Source organism: Phacochoerus africanus, chromosome 1, assembly GCF_016906955.1.
Source record: "Phacochoerus africanus isolate WHEZ1 chromosome 1, ROS_Pafr_v1, whole genome shotgun sequence".
Classification (NCBI taxonomy): domain Eukaryota; kingdom Metazoa; phylum Chordata; class Mammalia; order Artiodactyla; family Suidae; genus Phacochoerus; species Phacochoerus africanus.
In genome coordinates, this window is record NC_062544.1 from 278,307,265 (window position 1) to 278,331,207 (window position 23,943).

At 47.6% G+C, this 23,943-nt stretch overlaps 1 protein-coding gene and 1 non-coding gene across 2 annotated transcripts in view; both read left to right on the forward strand.

Annotated features, from left to right (window-relative positions):
• CLIC6 (chloride intracellular channel 6) overlaps window positions 1-22,415 on the forward strand; it is a 51,157-nt gene extending 28,742 nt beyond the window's left edge. Inside the window, exons 2-6 of the mRNA XM_047796025.1 lie at window positions 12,336-12,445; window positions 13,207-13,332; window positions 14,127-14,233; window positions 14,905-15,086; window positions 22,048-22,415. Coding sequence (XP_047651981.1) covers window positions 12,336-12,445; window positions 13,207-13,332; window positions 14,127-14,233; window positions 14,905-15,086; window positions 22,048-22,209 — 687 coding nt within the window. The 3' untranslated portion in view covers window positions 22,210-22,415. The remainder of the gene's footprint in view (window positions 1-12,335; window positions 12,446-13,206; window positions 13,333-14,126; window positions 14,234-14,904; window positions 15,087-22,047) is intronic.
• Window positions 8,896-8,998, forward strand: LOC125114090 (U6 spliceosomal RNA). The gene has a single exon (XR_007131693.1). It is a non-coding gene; the product is annotated as a U6 spliceosomal RNA (small nuclear RNA).
• Window positions 22,416-23,943: the final 1,528 nt, after the last annotated feature.

The following is a 23,943-nucleotide window of genomic DNA, read 5'->3' on the forward strand; positions in this document are numbered from 1 at the left end:
TATTAGAGAATTTCAAGGTTTTCATCCTCTGACCTAAGAGGAAGGTGAAGGCACTTAGCCTATCTTGCCTTTTGCTGATGTTCAGTCTCTCAGGCCCCCTTCTGTTTTCTGAGCCAACTGCCACCGGAGGGAAATAGGAAGCTGACACATATTAAAATGTCTAAGCATGAAAAGGTGAGTCTCAGCATTTCCATGTGGATTTTTTTTCCCTAAATTGAAGTGTAGTTGGTTTACAATGTTGTGTTGGTTTCATGTGTGCATCAGTGATTCCTTTGTACATGTGCATATCCCTATTCCTGTTCAGATTCTTTTCCCGTGTAGGTTATTACAAAGTATTGAATACAGTTCCCTGTGCTGTACAGTCGGTCCTTGATATGTATCTCTCTTATATAGTAGTGTGTCTGCTAATCGCAAACTCTTACTATATCCCTCCCTCTCCCGCATGGGATGTGTTCAATTTCACGTCAATTTGGTTATTTTCTTTCTTACCTGGCGCTTCAGAGGCTAAGAGGGGTATCTCCACTAAAATGCTAAATGACTCACCCAGTGGCTATGGTTTAACATGGGCTGGTACCCAACATCCATAGTATCCACCACTGAGGGCAGTTTTTAAATTTATCTGTTAATTTAATTGGTTTTAGTTTTTATTTATTTTTGTATTTATTTGTTTGTCAGTTTGTTTATTTATTTATTTATTTATTATTTGGGATGCCCATGGCATGTGGAACTTTGCAGGGCCAGGGATCAAACCCATGCACAACAGTAACTTGAGCCACAGCAGTGACAGCACTGGATCCTTTACCCACTGAATCACCAGGGAACTCTGCCATGGCTTATGTTATAACTGGAAGTTTGTGTCTTTTGACCCCTTCACTCATTTCACCTCACCCACCCCCACCTCTGGGAACCACCAATAATCTCTTCTCTGTATCTATGAGCTTGGGTTATTTTTAGATTCCGTGTACAAGTGAGATGTATGGCATTTGACCTCAAATGCCCTCAAAGTCTATCCATCCTGTTACTGATGAAAAGGTTTCAATCTTTTTTTATAGTTGAATAATATTCCATCGCATGTATATATCACACTTTCTTTATCCATTCATCCATCAATGGATATTTGGTTGTTTCCATATCTTGGCTATTATAGATAATACTATATAAATAATGCTACAACAAACCTGAGGGTGCATGTGTCTTTTTGGGTTTGTGTTTTTATGTCCGGCACACCCAGAGGTGGGCAGTTGCAGGGTGGGTGCTTTTGCTACCTGAACTGCATCACTGCTTTTAACTACTTCTCAATCTTGAAAGTGGCCTGATGGTGTGGTTGGCAAGGGCTGCTCCTCTGCCAGCTGGCTCTGCATAATTTGAGGAGTTTGCCAGTCTTGTCTTAAATCCCTGCCTCCTTTCCCTACCCCCATAGACCTCAGCCTCTCTTCCTCTGTTCTCCATCTCACGGAGCTGATAGTTCCTTCTCCTCAGCATTCAGAAGATCAGCTCCCTAATCAGATCAGTCAGTTACATTAACCTGTGCCGATATTCTGGTTGGGAGGAGCAAAGCCCCACTTCCAGGTAACCTATGAGGGCATTGATAGTATCTTGGACCATCTCAAAAATAAAGCGCTTCTCTGGATGGACAGTAGGGTGACCACCTGTCCCAGCTTGCCTGAGACTTAGTGGGGGGCGGGGAACGAAGGATTTCTCATTTTAAAATCAGCTCAGTCCCAAGCAAAGCTGGTGATCATCCTTTTGGGTGGATGCGGAAAGGAGCCCCAGGACAGGGGGGGCTGGGCAGGTGACTGGGGCAGATAAAGCTGGGCTTGCTGATGTCATCCTCAGGGATGAAGTGTATTTCCCTGTCTTTAAAAGAACTCCCCATGATAAGGAGTTTCCTGGAACTTTGGAGGACAGTGACCATTTGCCCCTCAGGGTGAATTTTCCCGGAGTGACTTCCGTGGCTCTGGCCATGTGTGTGTCATGGGCACTGCAACAGAACAGTTAGTTAATTACCAGTTGTGCAGAGGCTGACATGGTCCACTCCAAAGGAATGCGGCCAATAAGAAATAATAAGTAAACAATTTGGTGCTAAACCAGGCAGAGCCGACTCTCTTGTCAACAGACTTCAGAAAAGGCAAAAAGAAATGCTGATCAGAGAATCATAGAAAAGGGAGATAGAGGTGGAAGAACCTCTGATCAGACTTGAGTAGGAGTGAGTTGGCAGCTGGTTGGGCAAGAGGGGTTTCAGGAGGTGACATGGGGTCGTTTATTTTTATTTATTTATTTATTTATGTATTTACGTTTTAGGGCTGTACCCTCGACATATGGAAGTTCCCAGGTGAGGGGGTCACATTGGAGGTGCCGCTGCTGGCCTCCACCACAGCCATAGCAACACAGGATCCGAGCCACATCTGTGACCTACACCACAGCTCGAGGCAAAGCCAGATCCCTGACCCAGTGAGCAAGGCCAGGAATCAAACCGGCATCCTCATGGATACTGGTTGGATTCGTTTCTGCTGAGCCACCAACGGGAACTCCGAGGACAGCATTTTTTTTTAAATTTATTTTTTATTCTATTATTATTCCTATTTTGGCCATATCTGTGGCATAGGGAAGTTCCCCGGGCCCGGGATTGAATCCGAGCTGCAGCTGTGACCTGCGCCACAGCCATGGCAATGCTGGGTCCTTAACCCACTCCTCCACCACAGCAGGAACTCCCTAAGGTCAGAACTGAAAGGGAGTAACTGGCTTGACTGGCCGGAGTGTGTTAGAAAGTGGCGAGGAAGGGAGGGGAGAGGGGAGGAGACAACAAACAGAGGAATGGGGGTGGGGGGTGGGGGGGAGGGAAGGGGGGACTGCAACAGGCTATTGAATGTGTCCATGTGCCAGTCATCCTACCGTGTGCTTTCTGTGTAAGATCTAATTAATTCTCACCCAGCAAGGAGAGGTAGGTACTTTACACTGTAAATGAGGGAAGAGCTGCACTGGAAGATTAGGTAGTTTGTCCTGGCCACACTGCCTGGGAGCCATGCAGTTGGAATTTGCATTGAGTAGCATGGAACTTGTTTGTTTGTTTTTGCTTTTTACAGCCGCACTCTGAGGCATATGGAGGTTCCCAGGCTAGGGGTCCGATCAGAGCTACAGCTGCCGGCCTACACCACAGCCACAGCAACAGGGGATCCGAGCCGTGTCTTTGAACTACACTGCAGCTCATGGCAACACCAGATCCTTAACCCACTGAGCGAGGCCAGGGATCAAACCCGCAACCTCATGGTTCCTAGTTGGATTTGTTTCCTATGTGCCACCATAGGAACTCTGAGTAGCATTGAATTTGGACTTGAGTAGCAGAATGGAATTTGCACTTGATGTAGCCGAATGAGCTAAGGACAGGGGCATTTTATCCGGGTTAACCTTGCCCAGGATACAGCAAAGATCAGAGGGGCTGGAAATCCCAGGCAGAGAGACCCCACAGGAGACCACTGTGGGACTCTGGGTAGGAGGCTTGGAGACCCCAGGAAGAGAGATTTCAAAGGAGGAAAGCTATGCTGGGGGTCAGAATGATATTCAGGAAAAGGGTAGGAGAGTCTGCCTTGAAGACCTGGAAAGAAGCTGGGGCCATTCATTGGGTGCACTGCAAGAGAGATCTTTATTCCCCTAAGTCTGCTTGGGTCTTTGAGCAGGTTACTTCGTCTCTCTGAGCCTCCGTTTCCTCATCTGTAAAATGGGAGTAGATATAGGACATCTTATAGGAGTTTGGGAGGGTTGAATCCCATCATGCCCATCAATAGTTGGGAAGGATACCTGAAATCAGAGTAGGTCTCCAAGGAGTTAGTTTTTAACAATCAGCTTCAACATTGCTGATTTGGGAGGACCTAACATTCTCAGTCGACAAGGAAGAGATGGGCTGCCTCGTTTCTCTCCCACGTCGCTGTGATAGCCTTTCTCCCTGTGGCTCTGCAGTCACTGCACGTGAGTCCCTCTGAAAGAGCGGCTGCCTTCTCTCATTACATGGAACTCCCTCTCCCCCTGGTGATGGTGGACCAAAAAAAAAAAAAAAAAAAGGCCTTTGGTGTCATTTCATGAAAAGGGACCCCTGGGCTTGTCGGCCCTGCCGTAGATCAGGTGTGCCCAGCTCTCCAGATGTTCTTTTGTCTGGCCTTCTCCCCACAAGAGGCTGGTGTAACTCCCAGACAGGAATGCCAGGCTAGGGCCCGGCCGTTTTTTTGCCTCCCGGCCGAAGATTGATCTTGCAATTAAAAAAAAAAAACGACTTCAGTTATTAATTTTCACTTGGAATAGATGTAGGAGGCGTTAGGTTTTGGAGGGAAAAAAAAAAATCAGTGCTTCTTTAAGGCTTACACGGTTTGGCATGAAAATCACACTCATTGAACCTTGTTGAAAGGTATCCTAATTTCCATAATTGTCTGCGCTGGGGCGCTGGGGTTTGAAAGAGTAATGACAGTGGTGATGATGGTGGTGACAACAATAGCTGCCTTTACTGGGTGCCCATCTCGCAGAGTTCAAGTTCATCTCGCAGAGATCCTGCAAGGCAGAGAGATTTTGATCCCCCGCCCCCCTTTTTGGCCACGCCAGTGACATGGAAGAATTTCCCGATCATGGATGAGGGATGGAACCCACCCCACCGCAGTGACAACACCAGATCCTCAACCAGCTGAGCCACCAGGGAACCCCATCCCTATTTTTTAAATGAAGAAAACTGAGGCTTCGGGAAAACAAATGAATTGCCCAAGGCCACTCATTTAGAAAGTAGTGGGGCCCAAGTTCACACAGGCTCGCCTTGGCTCCACACTTATTCCCCTGGTCCGTCTCGTCTCCCAGAGACCTCATGTTGCTCAAAATGGAAAGAATTACACATTTTCTTAAACTTACAGATTATTTAAAATCAGGAAGTCTTGGGTTGATTTAAATATTGCATTTTAAGTCAAACCACTAAGCATGGGAGTTCCTGTTGTGGCTCGGCAGGTTAAGAACCTGACTAGAATCCATGAGGATGCTGTTTCCATCCCTGGCCTCACTCAGTGGGTTAAGGATCCAGTGTTGCCGGGAGCTGTGATGTAGGTTGCAGGTATGGATGTGGTGTATGTAGGCCAGGAGCCAACTCGACCTCTAGCCTGGGAATCTCCATATGCCGCAACCTCAGCCCTGAAAAGACACAAAACAAAACAAGCCAACCAAAAACCCCCACTAGGCCAAGAGGTGTGGGGATGACTTTGCCGCCCATGACTTGGGCCCTTGGTGTCTCTTCAACGCTCCCCTCCCTCCTCTCCCTCCGCCCCCAGCTCACCTTCCTTTCTCTTCTCTTCCCTCCAGTTGGCTGCCACTCTCCTTGGGTGATTTCTTAATAGTGAGAATCTGTGAGCTTCTAAAAGGGAAAAGGTCGTGGATGTTGGCCCAGAAAAGAGAGAGCAGGGCAGGGCTGTGAGGCACTTTCTGAAGTGGACCAGGCTCTAGGTTCATGGGATCAACTGGATTCAGGCCCTTCGTCGCATCCCTGGGTGCCAGGAACTCGGCCAGGGCCTTGGGAGCTGCCCAGGTAAAGGAAGATGGGTCCCTGACTGCAGACACCCGGCCGTGTCCCGGGATGGGGTGATCCTGGCTCATCTGCCTGCCTCCACGCGGGTGCAAGCAAGGACCTCCCACCTGTCCCACAGACCTTGTCCCTGGCTTGGGACAGTTTCCCCAGTCCTGACCTGCCCCAGATGGCAGGTGGACCTGGTGGGTACAGGCTGGGGGTGGGGACAGTGTGCAGCCACCACATCCAGGTCTCTTTACAAGCACCAACCACTCCAGTGCCCTGTGCTCACGTCCTCCTGGGGTTGAGTTTATGGCCCACACATTCCACAAGGGGCGATCTTCAAACCCTAGCATCAGTTGTAAAATGGTGTGTGCCCCAGATGGGGCCCTCCGTGGACTGGGAGGGCTGGCTGCTGGGCTTGGAGGCAGCACCTTTGCGCTTGGCCACGTGGGGCATGTCCAATTGTCAAGCCCCAAAGCATGCGAGGCCGTCATGCTTTCGGCAAAGGACACAGGAGGCGTTCGGGGACATTCGTGGGTGAGCCATGGATCTGGGGGGTCAGCTCCCTTCTGGTTGGCTGCAGCTGTTGCTCTCTGGCCATGTGCTGTCCAGCCTTCCCCTGGGCCAGCTGCCCACTGAAGAGCGTTCTGGCCAGCCCTTTGGACCACACTGTTCTTCTTGGGAGAGAACTGATGCTGGTGGCTGCCGACAACCTCCCGCGTCAAACTGATTCTTGCCTCCTTGAATCTGCTGCTGTCCTTATTCAGCCTAAAATCCCTCCAGAATCTTGGAAACACACGGCCCGTCATTAACGCACGGATTTCCCCCAGATCCCTGTGATGGAGCCGATCAAATGAGCTGTTTGCCCTCAGCCCTGCCTGATTTCTTCAGGGACAGGATAACTTCCGTGCTCACAGGACGACCATCCTTCTTCCTGGGTGTAAAGCCAGTTGTCAAAAAAGCAACAATTAGAATATTGCCAGTGGATTGCCTCATCCTTTCTCTCCCCTCCACCCCTCAAGTCATTTTTAATGACATTTGGGTAGAGGAGGGAAAAAAATGTTTCCTTCGTAGGCTATCTTTACAATGTAGGCCCTCATGGAAATTTCTAGAAAGATGGTAGAGACAAGACAGCAGGGCATCGAGGTGGATGAGGAGAGGGTGGGGTGCTAAGGAGCCACCAGGAATATCTTGGGGTGGGGGGTGGGGGGTTCATCACCCCCTTGTTAGGTCTAGGGCGGGGGTGTCCCTCTGAGGTAGTGGCCAGGAGGAGTCATTTTCACGGAAGATGGAGTGGGTGCTGCCCCTTCCTGTAACTCCAGCCCAGCATCAGAAAGGTCATTTGCCGGAAGCAAAAAGCACCGAAAGGAAAATGTTTCAAATGTTCCCCACAAATTCTAAATGTGCGAAGAGTAGGTGGGAGAGATTCTGATTTGAAGAGGGCCTGCGGTGAAAAGGACCTGCTAACCTTTGCACCGTGGGCCCTGGGGCCTCTGTGAGGGGGAGGTGGACACAGGCCAGGACTCAGCAAAATCACCAACGTTCTCGAATGCCGCAGCTGGGCTCCTCGGCCAACAGAACCTATCAGAACATGTCAGTGGCATCGATGCTTTTCTTAGGAGAATTACCGTTGCAGGTCTCCCCGAAAAGCTGCCTTTGAAAGGCGGACCCGTGAATCTGGGTTATCCAAGCACCTGGGTCTTCAGTGGAAACAAGAGACACTCTCTCAAACTGCCTAATTTGATTTTATCAGAAATGTATACATACAAAAATTTCCCCGTAGGCTGAGAACTCTGCTGAGAAATCTTAGCCCACAGTGTAATTAGCCTGAGAGAATTATCAGCATTGGAAAATAAAAGTGCATGCGATAAAACAGCCCAATTATGGCAACGGTGTCAGTTATTTGCTCCTAACGTATGTGTATTTATCCCATCATCTCGTCTGGATAATGAATGTGACCAGCGCCATCGTCTCCCAGTATTGCCCCATAAGGGGCGGTGGAGGTGGTGTCTCCTAGCCTTTATTTTTGCTGGCACAGCCTAGCTCTGAAGCACATTAAAGTAATAAAATTAGGCAGCAAGGCGTCCTAGTCACTCCCACCATGTTCCCGTAACCCCCTCATTTACAACAGACCGAGACAGAAAAGAAATTTCTTTAGAGCAATTTAAGATGTGGCAACTCTGAGTATGTAAATCCTGCTTTAGTGGCAGTCCTGGCAGTTGGCTAATTCTTCTCAAATACCTAACAGCTTCAGTCCAGCGGCCGCGATGGCTTGGAACAATTCTGTTTGAGCGCCACGTGGGGGGGGATATGCTGTGGTCACTTTCATCGCTCTTTGGAGCTGGAGGCACAGACCATCAGCCCACCCTCCCCTGCCGGCCCCGTGTTAAGTCCTTATTGAAGTTCAAGGGGAAAGCTTGTTAAGAAGGTTTAGTTTGTGCAGAACTGAGTGACCAAGGCCCTTTTTCTCTCTCTCTCTCTTTTTTTCCTTTTTTTAGGGCCGTACCCATGGCCTGTGGAAGATTTCAGGCTGGGGGTCGAATCGGAGCTGCAGCTGCCGGCCTACACCGCAGCCGCAGCAATGGCAACAATGGATCCTCAAAATACTGAGTGAGGTCAGGGATCAAACCTGCATCCTCGTGGTTACTTGTTAGGTTCCTAACCCACTGAGCCATAATGGGAACTCCCCAAAGGCCCTTTTGATATTTTGTTATTTTATTTAAATTTTTTTGGCCACACCCACAGCATGCAGAAGTCCCCAGGCCAGGGGTCGAACCCAAGCTGTAGCAGTGACAAGGCTGAATCCTTAGCCTCTCAGCCACCAGGGAACTCCCCTGAGATTTTATAAAACATGTTGCTCCTACCCTGTTTTTTTTCTTCAATGAGTTGCTGCCAGGATTCAGGAAAAGGCAAGAAGAACGGTTTCAAGGGAAAACACTGGCTTGAGGTTGAGAACATTAAAGAGATAGACCCAGGCAGAGAAGCCCCCGCAGAGTAACCGGTCCCAGGCGTAGGGTTCTTTGTCAAGGTGAGTTTTATCAAGAGGCCCAGAGGTGGCAGAGCACACCTGGGCTCTTTGAGGCTCTTTGCTGTCTTCAGATTGTGTTATAACAGGATTCCTAAGGTTAGAGAAGTGAGGGAAAAAGTGAAGGAAACAATTGCCCTACTCTGCAGAACGTATCTCAGACTTTACTGAGCTTAGGGTAACTGCTCTGAAAATAAGAGGTTTAAAAGCTGCGTGCGAAACAAGTTGGGACTGGCCAAAATATGTGCTTTTGTGTCCCTGTGCTTTCATCTCCCCCTTCCCCCCATTTTTTGGCATGACTCTGCCCAAGCCTGCAGGGGTTAGGAAAGCACCATGATGCCTGCTTTAAGAGCCCAGAGACTGAAATTGGAACAATACTGAGAAGATGAGCACGGCCTCTGCACAGAGATGTCACGCAAATCCATGAAGCATTCCATATTTTTTATCTAAAATGGGCAAACGACAAGGTCCTATATCCTGTGATAAACCATGATGGAAAAGAAAACAAACAAAGAAATAATGCACCAGTATTTAGGAGGGATGCCCAGCAGCAAGCTGTAACCCAGCTCTGTGCTCTCTTCTTTCCTTTTCTTTTCTTTCCCTTCCTTTCCATTCCCTTCCCTTCCCTTCCCTTCCCTTCCCTTCCCTTCCCTTCCCTTCCCTTCCCTTCCCTTCCCTTCCCTTCCCTTCCCTTCCCTTCCCCTTCCCCTTCCCCTTCCCTTCCCTTCTCTTCCCTTCCTTTCCATTTTCTTGTTCTTTTCTTTTTTTTATTTTTTTATGGCTTCACTCCTGGCATTTGGAAGATCCCTGGCCAGGGATTGAATCTGCGCCTCAGTGGCAACCCACGCAGCTGCAACTGTGGAAATGCCTGATCTTTAACCCACTGCAACAGGCTGAGGATGGAACCCACACCTCCACAGTGACCTTGAGCTGCTGCAGTCAGATTCTTTACCCACGGTGCCATAGTGGGAACTCCTCTGTGCTGTTTCTTGCTCCAGAACAGAACAGGGAGGAGATGTAGAAGACTTCACAATGGCCATGAGGCGACAGGACCTCCCAGGTGGGGAGTGGTCTGAGGAGCGTCAGGGGGCCATTTGCAAGGGAGCTGTTATGACTCCTTGGGGGGACAGTCCTCACTGTGCACATCCCCAAGTGCCCATTCTACTCTTGATGGTGTCCGAATTGTTTCCAGGTTTTGGTCATTACACTAAAGTTGCTAAGAACATTCATGTAAATGCTTTAGGGGCCCCTAAGCAGTCATTTCTGTTGAGAGTGGAATTGCTGTGTCACAGCATACATGCATGTTTAGCTTGGGTAGATAACTTCCAAAGACTTTTCCAGAATAGTTGTACCAATTTGCACACTCACCAGCCTGGGATGGGAATTCAGTTGCTCTGCAATCCTGTCTGCACTTGAAGTTGTCAGATCTTTTCATTTTAGCCGTTCTGGTAGGTGTGTACTGGAATCTGTTCGTGTCTGCATTGCTTTTCTGGCTAATGACATTGAGAACCTTTTTCTTTTCATGTGCTTATTGGCCATTTGAATTTCATCTTTTTGTGAAGCAGCTGATCAAGACTTTTGTAACATTGGGTTTGGGATCTCTTATTCTCTCTTCATTTGTAGGGACATCTTGCTTTTACCAACCTCTCCAGGTGACACTAATGCCAGGGAACCACTTCTGAAGAACTCCCTAAGTTGTCCAATTTTTCTTCCTTCCTTCCTTCCTTCCTTTCTTTCTTTCCTTCTTTCTTTCTTTCTTTCCTTCTTTCTTTCTTTCATTTTCTTTCTTTCTTTCTTTGGCATGTGGAAATTCCCAGGCCAGGGATCAAACCCACACCATAGCAACAACCAGAGCCACAGCAGTGACAACACTGGATTCTTAGTTGTTGTGTCACAGGAGAATTCCTGTCCAATTTTCTTCCTTCCTTCCTTCCTTTCTCTTTTTTTCTTTCTTTCTTTCCTTTTTCCTGTGTTTTTGGGGCCACACCCTCAGTATATCAAAATTCCCAGGCGAGGGGTCTAAACGGAGCTACAGCTTCTGGCCTGTACCACAGCCACAGCAACGCCGGATCCAAGCCACATCTGAGACTGCAGCTCACAGCAATGCCAGATCTTTAACCCACTGAGCAGGGCCAGGGATTGAACCCATCTCCTCATGGATGCTAGTTGGGTTCATTACCGCTGAGCCTCAACAGGAACTCCTCCTTTCCAATTTTATTTTTCTTTCTTTTTTTTTATTTTTTGCTTTTTAGGGGCTCACCCGAGGCATATGGAAGTTCTCAGACTAGGGATTGAAACAGAACCGCAGCTGGCTGCCTACGCCAGAGCCACAGCAACACCAGATCCAAGTCACATCTGTCGCCTATGCTACAGCTTGCAGCAACACTGGATCCTTAACCCACTGAGTGAGGCCAGGGCTTGGAACCCGTGTCCTCATAGATACTAGTCAGGTCCTTAACCCGCTGAGCCACAATGGGAACTCCCTGTCCAATTTTCTTGAGGCATCTTTTTTCCTGTCTTCAATTTTCAAACCAGCAGCTCACTCTCTGCCTTGATTCTTCTGTTATTTAAGTTATAGATCGAGTGCTTTCCTTTCGGCTCTCTTTGAACTGCTTGTAGAAATGGGTTTCCTGCACTAAATATGGCCGTGCTTCTGTCATTGGAGTCTGGCTGAGTTGACTGGTGTTTCCAGCAGCATTTTATTCATACTGCAACCTTGTCAGAGATGTGTAGGGTGGAGACAGAAGGGAAGAGAAAGAAGAGTTTGGGAATTTTCCAGCAGGGTGAAGCTGCTTGTCACCCCTCCTGTCTCCCACACCTGCCTTTCTCCTCTCCTGGGAACCCACAGGAAGGAGGGTGTGTGTTTGGTGTGTTTGGAGGATGTGTGTGGATGTGAGCTGCTTGGGTCATCAGGGAGGAATGAATTACTTCCTATCCACCCACCCTCCTTGGCAGCTGTGCAACAATCTGCTCAGGACAAATGCTCCCCGTCCAATGAGGGGACCTAGAGGTTTTACCGTGTCCAGGGGTCCTGGAACTTGTGCAATCCAACCCTTGTTCTAAAGATGAAAATAATAGAGAAAATTGAGGAAGATGTCTGGGTAGGAGAGGCCGTGGGTCTGGTTTTTTTTGTTCGTTTGTTTGTTTAGGGCTGTGCTTGAGGCACATGGAGGTTCCCAGGCTAGGAGTTGAATTGGAGCTGCAGCTACTGGTCTACACCACAGCCACAACAACTTGGGATCTGAGCTGCCTCTGCAAGCTACACAGCAGCTCTCGGCAACGCCGGATCCTTAACCCACTGAGTGAGGCCAGGAATTGAACCCACGTCCTCACGAATACTAGTCGGGTTCATGACCACTGCAGCCACACCGGGATCTCCTGCAGGCCCGTTTTTATGCATGATGGTCCTGGAAAGAGAGCTGTTTCTTCTAAAGAGGCTCCAGAGATGGAGGCGGGGAAGAGCCTGTCTTTTTCTTTTGCCTTTAGTCACAAAGGGGGTTCCCTCTCGCTGCTCTTTCCCTCTGTGAACGGCTCCCCAGAGGCCCAGCATGGCAGGAAGTGGTGCTGAGGTGGCGGGAAGGAAGACAGAACATGCTCAGTGAGTGTGTGTGCACATCCTCCCCCTCCACCTGGAGGCTGGGTGAAGGGGCCTCCGAAGGCTATTTACAGCATCATCGCCAGGAGCCAGCATTCATCAGGGGTTTGTGTGCGTGCATGGCAGAGTTTGTCATTTATGATTAGAAGACGGGTTCTGATAAAGATTCCTTTATCCATTTGTAGGCTGGTTGTGATGGTGAAAGTATTGGAAATTGCCCGTTTTCTCAGCGTCTCTTTATGATTCTCTGGCTAAAGGGTGTTATATTTAATGTGACAACGGTGGACTTGAAAAGGTAAGGCAAGGTTTTGGCATTATTGAAGTTAACTGTACCTAATTCCCTACACACACAGAGGCTCCCACACAGACACACAAACACCCACAGAAACACAGGTACACACAATCAGGAGACACACAGACACTCAGAAACACACAGACACACACCCTCAGAGACACAGAGACATACACAGATACAGACACAGACACACGCAGGCACAGACACATACAGACACACACACACACAGAAACATACACACTCACACTCAGGACACACAGACACACTCAGATGCACGCACACAGACATAGGCATGCACATAGACACACACAGAGATACAGACACACACACACACACACACACACACACACTCCTAGGACCCATGGGCGATACCACGGGCTTGTCCACCCTTGGTCATGACCCAGAGTAGTGTAGGCCAAGCAGTAATTGCAGAGTCAGATCAGACATAGTCAGGAAGGAGGAGGAGGTTGCGGGGAGACGAGAGGAACCTGCTCTCCCAGTTGCTGGTCAGCTGTGAACCTCTCAAAAGCCTGTCTGAGCACCAGTCCTGGCTGGTAACACGGGGGAGAGTTAACTCTTCACCTCCGTGTGGCTACGGGGCCACACTCTCATCGCCAGTGGGACATTTTGTAAACCCACTGTGGCCTTGGAAATTCTCAAGGGTGGTTTCTCCAACATGGGGAGGACACGGTTAAGCCTTGGAAAGGATGCAGACCCTGGCGGCTGCCCGCCCACCCACGCTGCCCTTTCCTCCCACCCAGGAAACCCGCCGACCTGCAGAACCTGGCTCCCGGGACCAACCCGCCTTTCATGACTTTTGATGGTGAAGTCAAGACGGATGTGAATAAGATCGAGGAGTTCTTAGAGGAGAAATTAGCTCCCCCGAGGTGGGCTTCCTCAAAACCAGGGTTCACCACTGGGTTGTCACTTTTCTCCCCATTCACAGACCCTTCTAAGGCTCTTGGCTTGTGTTGGTTTTCTGGGGCACAGCCCTCACTTCCTGAGCTGTACCTGTGGTGTGCCACAGAAAACACAGCGAGAGGAGGAACCTTGAGCTGAGGCAGCTCGGATTTCTTTGCTCTGCACCTGCAGTTTGGCAACTAGGCTTTGATGGCAGGAAGTGGGGAGGAAGTGGGCCAATGTCATGGGGGTGGGTCGTTTCTGTTGGAAGGTAAGGAGGACGTGTTCGCACGCAGCATCGCGGGGGGCCTGGAGGGGAGATTTCTAGTCCATTATCTTCCTTTGGGGGGTTGGTGCTAAGATTGCAAGACCAGGAGTTCCTGTTGTGGCTCAGCAGTATAGAAGCCTGATTAGTATCCATGGGGATTTGAGTTCAATCCCTGGCCTTGCTCAGTGGGTTAAGGATCCGGTGTCGCCATGAGCTGTGGCTCGCAGCTGCAGCTCTGATTCAACCCCTGGCCTGGGAACTTCCATATGTCACAGGTGCAACCCTAAAAAGCAAAAAAAAGACCACAAGGCCAGGTGGGGCCCTGTGTCCCAGGATGAGAACAATCTGCCTAGTGCTCCCAGTCTTGAAGATGGAAGAATTAGGAAAACCTCCAAGGGGCCATTTTCATGTTTGTATCCACTCAAAGTCATTCTCCCCCACCCCCGCCCCACCTTGTATTCTCCCAACTCACACATGGCTGATCTGTGATACTATCATTTTGCATTTTTCAAGGTACCCTAAGTTGGGGACCCAACACCCCGAGTCTAACTCTGCAGGAAATGATGTGTTTGCCAAGTTCTCAGCATTTATAAAAAACACCAAGAAGGATGCAAACGAGAGTGAGTGCCTCCCCTCTTCTGGTTTATGGTTTGTTTGTTTGTTTGTTTGTTTTTTCCCTCCACGGATCTCCCCTCTGCCTCTGGTGTGGCTTCTTCTAAGATCCTGGGGATTCTGATGCATCTCATAGCGGGGAGGAACCTGGGTCTAGAAAAAAGGAAAAAGTACCTCTCACATTGAATCTGCACATGGCTTTCAAGAGATTGGGTGCTTCTTCTACAGGTTGGGAGCCCAGAAAATGACATTTATAGGGGGAGAGGATCACCCGAAGGCATTCCTTGCCACACTATGGGACTCGGGATGAATGAAGCTTCTGCTGGTACTTTTTTCAATAGGTGCTTTCTTTTCTTTTTTAGGTTTTTATTTTTTCTATGATAATTGGCTTACATTGTTCTGTCAGTTTCTGCTATAATGCATGCTTTCCATAAAGATGTTTGAATACATGGATGAGTTCCAGAAGTAGCAGTGTTGTGTAGACAGCAGAATTATTTTCCAGGAGAACTGAGGCCTTTATTCGTTCGGTTCTTGTGGATCCACCTGTCTCCTTCCCAGCTCTTCAGGGTTCTCTGGCCATGTCTCCAGAAGGCGGGACCAACTCCTTCTGTGACATCTAGAAAAAGCTGCCACAAACTCCCATGGCTTGTCTTGGTCATTGCTTGCCTTTCTGTTTCAGTTTATGAAAGAAACCTGTTAAAGGCCCTGAAGAAGCTGGATACTTACTTAAACAGCCCTCTGCCTGATGAAATAGATGCCTACAGCGCCGAGGAAGTTGCTGTTTCTGGAAGAAAGTTCCTGGATGGAGATGAACTCACACTAGCCGACTGTAACCTCTTACCCAAGCTCCACATTATTAAGGTTTGTCATTCCTCCTGTTTTGGGTGCTGAACTTGTGAGTGAGGCTTTGTTTTATTTTGTTTTGACTTGTGATTTGACCAGACATCCAAATAATCTAAAATGTAGACTTTTTTTTTTTTTTGCTTTTTAGGGCCAAACCCTTGCCATAAGGATGTTCTCAGGCTAGGAGTCGAATCAGAGCAGCAGCTGCCAGCCTACCCTAGAGCCACGACAATACCAGATCCGAGCCGCATCTGCAACCTACACCATAGCTGGCAGCAATGCCCGATCCTTAACTCACTGAGCGAGGCTGTCCTGTGTCCTCAGGGATACTAGTCAGGTTTGTTTCCACTGAACCACATGGGAATGCCCCTAAAATGCATATTCCTGAATTAAAAAGTCTAGCTTGTTTCTGGTTGAGGCAGCCAAGCCCCAGGCATCAGATCCCTGGATGATAATTTGGGTGTTTTTCAGAAGTTCTCAAAAAGGGTCTGTGAACGTGGCTTCCCTCTCTACACCTTCGCTGCTTCTCTTTTCAAGTCCCACCCCCACAGCCTAAAGAAAAGCTGTGTGAAAGCAATACGAGGGAATACATTGATTATACCTGGAGATGGAGGCTTGGAGATGGTGTGTGGCATCTGCAAGTATTAAAAGGTGAACTTGGTCCTGCATTGTCACTGCTGTGGTGCAGGTTCGATCCCTGGCCCAGGAACTTCCATATAGAACCCCTTCTCCTCCTCATCCTCTCAGGAGGAGAAAGAGATGTTAGCTGAGAAGATTTGAGGACAAAGTGGAAACGTTGGATCAGCCTAGAAACGCTAGGTCCAATTTGCTAACTTCTAGACTATCCCATTGTAGCAAAAATCTATTGTATCATTAAAAAAAAAAAAATGCAGGAGTTCCCTTGATGGCTCAGCAGTAACAAACCCAACTAGTATCCATGAAGACTCAAGCTCGATCCCTGGCCTCATTCAGTGGGTTAAGGATCCAGCGTTGCCATGAGCTGTGGTGTAGGTTGCAGATGTGGCTCAGATCTGGCATTGCTGTGGCTCTGGCATAGGCTGGCAGCTGTAACTCCAATTAGACCCCTAGCCTGGGACCATCCCTGTGCCGTGAGTGCGGCCCTAAAGAGCAAAAATAAATAAATAAATAAAATAAAATAAAATAAAATAAAATAAAATAAAATAAGAAAATTTAAAAAAAAGTGAACTCAGTCAATCATCGGTGGTGGCGATGGTGGGCCTTGTCCTGCCGAGGGACCAGAAGTGTGTCTTCTTGCCTCTTCATGCTGACCCCCTGCAGCTGGGGAGCCGCCGACAGATGCTCGATGCCGGATTTGGCATCTTGTCCTCCCAAGATGGTTGAACATGAAATAAGAGTCATATATTGTTAGAGTTTTGACGCTCCCTAGACCAGTGGTTCTCCCACACTGGTAGGCATAAGAGTTGTTTGGGGCAATTTTCTAGAAATGTAAATCCCTCCATTCAGCCCCTGACTTAACAAAATGAGCAGAGATTTTGAGGCATATAACCCCGCACTTGGACTCCTTGGTTGTGGCCGCTGTCATCATGCCCCAGCCTATCAGGTTTGAGTTGTTATTATCATTATCACTCATGCTGTGTTCTTGACCCTCAGGAGCCCCCAGCTGCCCCAGGAAGAAGCCCAACCCTTGTTCTGGGCATCTTTATTATTCAAATCCTGGCAGGACCAGAGCGAGGTTATTGGTAGAAGGATGGGGGAGATGGAGAGAAGACACAGGGAAAGACAAGTCAAGGACCCCGTGTTCTAATAACACATTTAATTGGCTTTTAGAAATGTACAAATTAGGTTCACACAGTCTGTGGCAACGATGTCCTGGGGGGCTCCAGCCACCCCAGGTTCTGCCGTGTCATTTTCTTCCCACTCGCCTCCTTCCCGACTCTTGTCCATTTATCGTCTTTCTTCTCTCTCCCCTGCTGTGCTCGAGAGGCACCAACTTGAAACTCAAGCCCTGAAGATGTGGCTGATCCTTCAAGTGAATGTTCTTTTCAAGAACTCTACTAAACATCTAATATTTAAGGAAAGCCTCTCAAGCCTTCAAACCTGCTACATCAGGGATTTACCCAAAGTGGGCCTTTGGGAGCCCCTTTCCAGCAAGTTATTTACATCGTTGCGTTTGGTTTCGTCCCTTTACTGAATGTGTTTCAGTCATCGCTTTGCTTTGTGCAGCATCATAGGAGCACCTGGAGGCTGGGGAAGGCAAGAGAAATACATACATGCATAGAACATTAATTGCCACTTATTAACCCCCTTCACAAAAAAAGACGACTTGAAATTTCAGTAGAGGGGGTAAACTTCAGAATACAACAAGGCAGTTCACCCCTCCGATCTAAGATCTAATAGCAAAATTTTCAAAGCCATTTAGCACTCAAAATACCAACCAGTTTAATAATCTTCCAAGACAGAGCACTTCTGAAAGGAAATGAGAATCAGTCTAAAGGAATTTATGGTAAGAAGATGAGAGAATCAAGGAATTTATCATTTATTCCCTTCCTGAAACCCAGTAAAAACATTATGAAAAAACAGAGCATTATCTTCACCTTTTTTTCTCCCCCCGCCCCTTTTTAATGGCCACACCCGAGGCAAATGGAAGTTCCTGGACCAGGGATTAAATTTGAGCCACACCTCGGCAATGCCAAATCCTTTAACCCATTGCGTCAGGCCCACACCTACGCAGAGACCCAGCCGCTGCAGCTGGATTCCTCACTCACTTCGCCATGGTGGGAACTCCTATTTTCACCTGTTATAAAATTAGAAAAGGATGGATCACCAACTCAAAGACTAAGAAACTTTATCCAGCGCCAGGTGCCACAAAGCCTAGGCATGCTTCGCTAGGTTGTCAGCAAGGTTCAGATGTCTCTAAAAGTAAATCATACCGCCCTGAAATGCCCAACCCAAACTTCTTTGTTTGAGGACAGGGCATGGAGCGGGCCACGAGAGAGGCAGAGACCATCCCCACAGAGCCGGGATTTCTGTGGAGGCAGAGGTGAAGGAGGAACCATTCAACGGTGCCACCTTTGTCTTCTGCCACTGTCCCCTAATCCGAAGGAACAGGGCAGGGAGGAGGGGAGAGGAGAGAAGAAAAGTGGCAATCTGCTCTGAGACTGCTGAGCTGAGAAGAACAGAGAAGAGAAACAAGCTCTGAATGAGTCAAAAGAGAGACCGTAAACCACCGAGCCTCATTTTTAACCATGATGACCTCCTATCTCATCTTTGAGCCTCAGAGTGAAGGATGCACTGAACCTGACCCTGACCCCATCCTGAATGTGTCCGTGGGCAGAGTACAGAGCAGGGTTTGATGAGCAAGTGTTTAAGGGTGAATATCCAAATCGGTCTACCAGATGTTCTGTCTCACTCCCTTTGCCCTCCACACTATTTTTAAGAAATAGTTTCAGTAGATCTTTCCATTAAAAGACGGTGAATAATCCGGAAGGATCCAAGTAGGACCTCAATGTGGATAAGTTGATCAAAAAGGAGAGGAAAAGATTAAAGAGAAAGAAGAAAAGAGGAAAAGGCAAATGGGACACACACATCTGATAAAGATTTCTCCAGTCGATGAAAGAACTTTCCAGACAGATCCTTTTACAGCCTCAAAGAAGTGAGCGAGAACATGAATTCTTTGAGAAAAAACTCAAAGGCAAGTCATGAGATATCAAAATATAACATCACAGAGAAGATGAAAATTAGGCTAGTAAACGGAAGAAAACCCCCTACAGACAAAATAATTTCAGAAATGTTGTACTAGAAGCAGCAAGAAGTGGAAAAAGACATTGCAGAAATGCATCAGGAATTTGGAGACTGGGCCTAAGAAAATGAACCCAAGTCAAATGGAGAAAAAGCAAGAGGTAAAGGCTGGTTAGAGAGACCCCCAGAGGTACATAATCAGGAACAAGAGAACGAGAAAGAGAAAGGAAGCAAGGCAGGCTGCAAAGGAACTTATTTTGAACTAAAGGATGGCCTGCACCTTCAGTTTTAACATGCCAAGGTTGGAAAAAGATTGCCCACCCAAATCAACACACTATGATGTATTTGGTAAATGGCGAAACTGTAAGGATAAAGAAGAGCCTTTGGGGTGTCCAGATGGTGAGGAGAGGATGATAATGACAATAGTACTAACAATAGCAGTAATAGTAACACAAGGTAAAGCCCCCTCCACGAGGACGAAATTCAGACTCGCCTCACAGGTTCCTGTGACCACATTAAAACCCAGAAAACAGGATTAAAGGAGAGAATTATGATGTAAGAATGTTACCTCCAAGTAAATTGTTTTTTTATCTGGATTTCTTGTCTCAATGAAATAAGCGCTCCTGAGCCATTTTTTTTTTTAAATACAATTGCTCTATGATGAGGTAATAAAAAATGATAATAAAATAGGAATCCGGGGACAGAGAAGGTGGGTGGTATAAAAAGATTGGTGATACACATAGAATCTATTTAAATCTAAACCCAGGACTAAGACAAGACAGCAGCAGGAAGTACAGTCACAGGAGTGAATCAGAATATAATCAACTTGGGTGCTTTACGTCATGGGAAGGGGGATAAGGGAGCAGAAATGGAAAGTATAGGTATTCGGATTTCCTCGTTTGCCATTATCAGGAGCAAGTAGAGATCATCTGAAGTTGTTAAGTCAAGAAGTAAAGAAGCCTTGCAGTTCCCGTCATGGCGCAGGGGTTAACAAATCCGACTAGGTTCCATGAGGTTGTGGGTTCGATCCCTGGCCTTGCTCAGTGGGTTAAGGATCTGGCATTGCCATGAGCTGTGGTGTGGGTCTCAGACATGGCTAGGATCCCATGTTGCTGTGGCTTTGGTGTAGGCTGGTGGCTACAGCTCTGATTCGCCCCCTAGCCTGGGAACCTCCATATGCCGTGGGAGCGGCCCTAGAAAAGGCAAAAAGACAAAAAAAAAAAAAGAAAAAAGAAATAAAGAATTCTTACTAAAGTTACGTAGGAAACCACCCGAAGAGTAAAATCAAACCGTCAACTTTCTAAACCACCAGAAAGGGAAATACATACACACACACAAATGCAAAAATATTCAGAGAGAGTTGGAAAGCAAAGTATTCATAGAATATAACACAAATTTGTATCTATGAGAGGCAGGTATGTTAACACATCCACGCAGAAATATTAAAAAGAAGGGCAAAGTTAAACCAGGCAGATGCAAATAAAAGGGAAGCAGAATTCTTGACGTGAACCTCAGTAAGGTTGAATTCAAACAAAAGATGTTAATTTAGGAGGCTTTCTGAACATTATATGGTCCTATTTTGCGGCATCAATGGCTTGTTGCCACTGAAATCTGAGTTCTTTTAATTGGTGATAAGTCCTATGCCCACATCATCAAACAGCCTAGGAACCAATGCAATGGGAAGTAACAGAGCAGAACCAACCTTTGTAACCCTAGGTCCTTGTTCTGAAATGAACTGTGTTCCCCCCTACCCCACAATTAATATGTTGAAGTCCTAACACCTGATACCTCAGAACGTGACCCTATTTGGAAATAGGGTCTTTACAGGTGGCATTAGTTAAGATGAGGTCATGGTGGAGTCCAGTGGGCCCCTGAAGCCAATGGGGCCGCTGTCTTTATAGAGGGATTTAAACACAGACACCAACACAGGGATAACGCCGTGTAAACACCGGAGTCCTGCTCCCCCAAGCCCACAGCCAGGGGGTGATCTGGGACAGAACCTTTCCCAGAACCTTCAGAAGATGCTTGGCCTGTGGGCACCTGGATCCTGCTGGACTTCTGGCCTCCAGGACTGTGAGAGAATAAATTTCTGTTGTGCTAAGCCACCCGAGGTTGTAGTACTTTGTGAAGGCAACCTTGGGAAACTGGTACCACCTACAATAATACACGCCCTACTTGGCTGATGAATTCCCCAATGGTGCCCTTCCAGCCAAAAAAATCTCTCTCATCGTTGTGTTTTCATGATGCTCACTCAGTGTCCTTACATCCACTGTTTCCGTGAGCATCAGGGTAAGGACTTTTTTTTTTCTTTTTTTTTTTTTTAGGGCCGAAGGTGCTGCATTTGGAAATTCCCAGGCTAGGGGTCGAATCAGAGCTACAGCTGTCTGCCTAGACCACAGACACAGCAATGAGGGATCTGAGCCTCACTGCAACCTACACCACATCTCACCACAATACTGGATCCTTGACCCACTGAGGGAGGCCAGGGATTGAACCCACATCCTCATGGTACTAGTTGGATTTGTTTCTGCTGTGCTACCGTGGGAACTCCAGGGTAAGGATTTTTTGGTTCATGAATCTATCCTCTGCATATGGTAGACTCACAATGAAATGAAGGAGGAAATCCACAGATACTTGGGATTTCAGGAGGTGAGGCCAGCAGACAGGAAAAGACAGGGCACTTCACAGTGATCGTGGCTGGCACAGTCTACACTGAAGATCCACCATGAAGAGTTCCCCCTGTGGCACCATGGGATAGGTGGCCCCTTGGGAGTGCTGGGATGCAGGTTCAGTCCAGACCTAGCATAGTGGGTTAAGGATCTTGAGTTGCTGCCTCTGTGGCTTAGGTCGCATCTACAGCTTACATCTGATTCTCGGAACTCCGCATGCTGCCGAGAGACAGCAAAAAAAAAAAAAAAAAGAAAAAAATCTGCCATGGATTTTTAGGCAACAATAACACAGCAGCAGAACCCAGGAAGAGAAAACTCCCTGAAACACAAAGAGAAACCCGCCAGCGTGCAGAGCAAATTCATGTGTTTGGATGGCGAGGATGGCCCGTGATAAATTGTGTAGGGCCACTGTTCTGAGTCCTAGAACAGGGTGCCCCTTGCAAACTCAAGTCACAACTGGGGGCAGCCTGCACGGCTGTAGGGCGAAAAGAGAAAGAGGATATATTACACAGCTCAAAGAATGGATTGTCTGACCTCATTGCCTACGTTAGTGGGTTTTCCCTTTCTGACTATTTCCTCTTCATTTTCAGATCGTGGCCAAGAGATACAGAGATTTTGAATTTCCTTCTGAGATGACTGGCATCTGGAGGTACTTGAACAACGCGTATGCCAGGGATGAGTTCACAAACACATGTCCAGCCGATCAGGAGATTGAACACGCGTATTCAGATGTTGCCAAAAGAATGAAGTGAAGCCGGGGTGTTTAATTTCTCAGTTGTGCGAGCTAGACTCTGAGAAGAGTGTGCCCTTTGCGTTTCCCTCCCGATAGCCATGCTCTGCAAAAGAACACCCGTATTTTAACCATGTGCATGTCATGCAACCCTCCGTGATACACAGCCTTGTAGTTTGTCAACTCACTTGTGTAGCTGAATAATAGCAGCATCACTTTTTACGCGCACCATTCGTCTGGCTGATGTTCGTGTGTGTCTTTGACATTTTCAGAGCTTGCGATCCATGGTATTTAGGGCATGTGTTTTGCATTTGAAGTTTCAAAGCCAATAAGGTTTGGGTTCAGTTCCTCCTTTATTTTTTAAAAAATGTGTCTCTGATAGTTTTCATCATCATGGACAGGCTTTTTCTGCTCTAACACAGTAGTTTCATTTTTTATTTCCAGAATGAAAATACTGTTTTTCATCATTACAAAATGATACATGCTTGTTGTAAGAATTTAAAACAATGTCAGAAGGTATAAAGGAGAAAGGAAAAAAAAAAGCACCAAAAATTTCGCTACACTTAGGTTAACTACTGATAACTTATTGGTGAACATCCTCCAAAATCTTTGGACTCTCTCTGTCTCTGTCTCTCTGTTTCTCTCGCGCGCGCTCTCTCTCACACACACAATTTCTCCCTTTCTTCCTCTCTCCCTTTCTTTCTTTCTTTCTTTCTTCCTCTCTCCTCTCTTTCTTCCTCTCTCCTCTCTTCCTTCCTTCCTTCCTTCCTTCCTTTTCTTTCTTTCTTTCTTTCTTTCTTTCTTTCTTTCTTTCTTTCTTTCTTTCTTTCTTTCTTTCTTTCTTTCTCTCATTCTCTCATTCTCTCATTCTTTCTTTCTTTATTTCTTTCTGGTCTTTTTAAGGCCACGTTGCTTCATATGGAAGTTCTCAGGCTAGGGGTCAAAGAGGAGCCAGCACACCACAGCCACAGCAACACGGGATCCGAGCCGAGTCTGCAACCTACACCACAGCCACAGCAATGCCAGATAGGAGCCGCATCTGCGACATATACCACCGGATCCTTAACCCCCTGAGCAAAGCCAGGGATCACACCCAGATCCTCATGGATAATACTTGGGTTTGTCACCTCTGGGCCATGACAGGAACTCCTACAGTGCACACAATTTCATATCCTTGTGGTGTTGGGACTTTATGTTAAGGAAATGGTGAGGGGATCCCTTGGTAATGCCTCGATGGTCAGCCCTGGAGGACCTAAAACAAAGAGATTTGGCACCACCAAGCTGGAGAGGGTGCTTGTGGCCAAGATTCACAGGGGTGGAGAATTTTAGAGACCACAGACCTGCAGGGACCAGTGGGGACCAGCAGCCACGGAGGGACCTCACCTCATCTTGCTCCTGCTTCCATGATGCCACTACCCCTGGTTTCAGGGAGGGCACAGGGGTTGCTTGTCTGTGTCCCTCCTTCTGGCTCCCTTTGGGGGCTTTCTCTCGCTCCCTCCCCTCTCCCAGAGACCATGCCTCTGGCGGGGCGGGGGGGCACTCCTAACACGAGCTATATGTTGGAGAATTTCCCTGTCCTGTGTTGAATGTGAATCCAGCTCACTTTGATTCCCCCTGATGGCCGTTCTGAGACCCTGCACTGCCCCTCTTCTGCCATGATGGGCTGTGGAACTAGGGTGTGGGACTAGCCCAGGTCCTGTCACTTCTCTGCGCTGTCTAGTGTCACAGCGAGGTGAGGCAGGGAAAATCCAGGGAG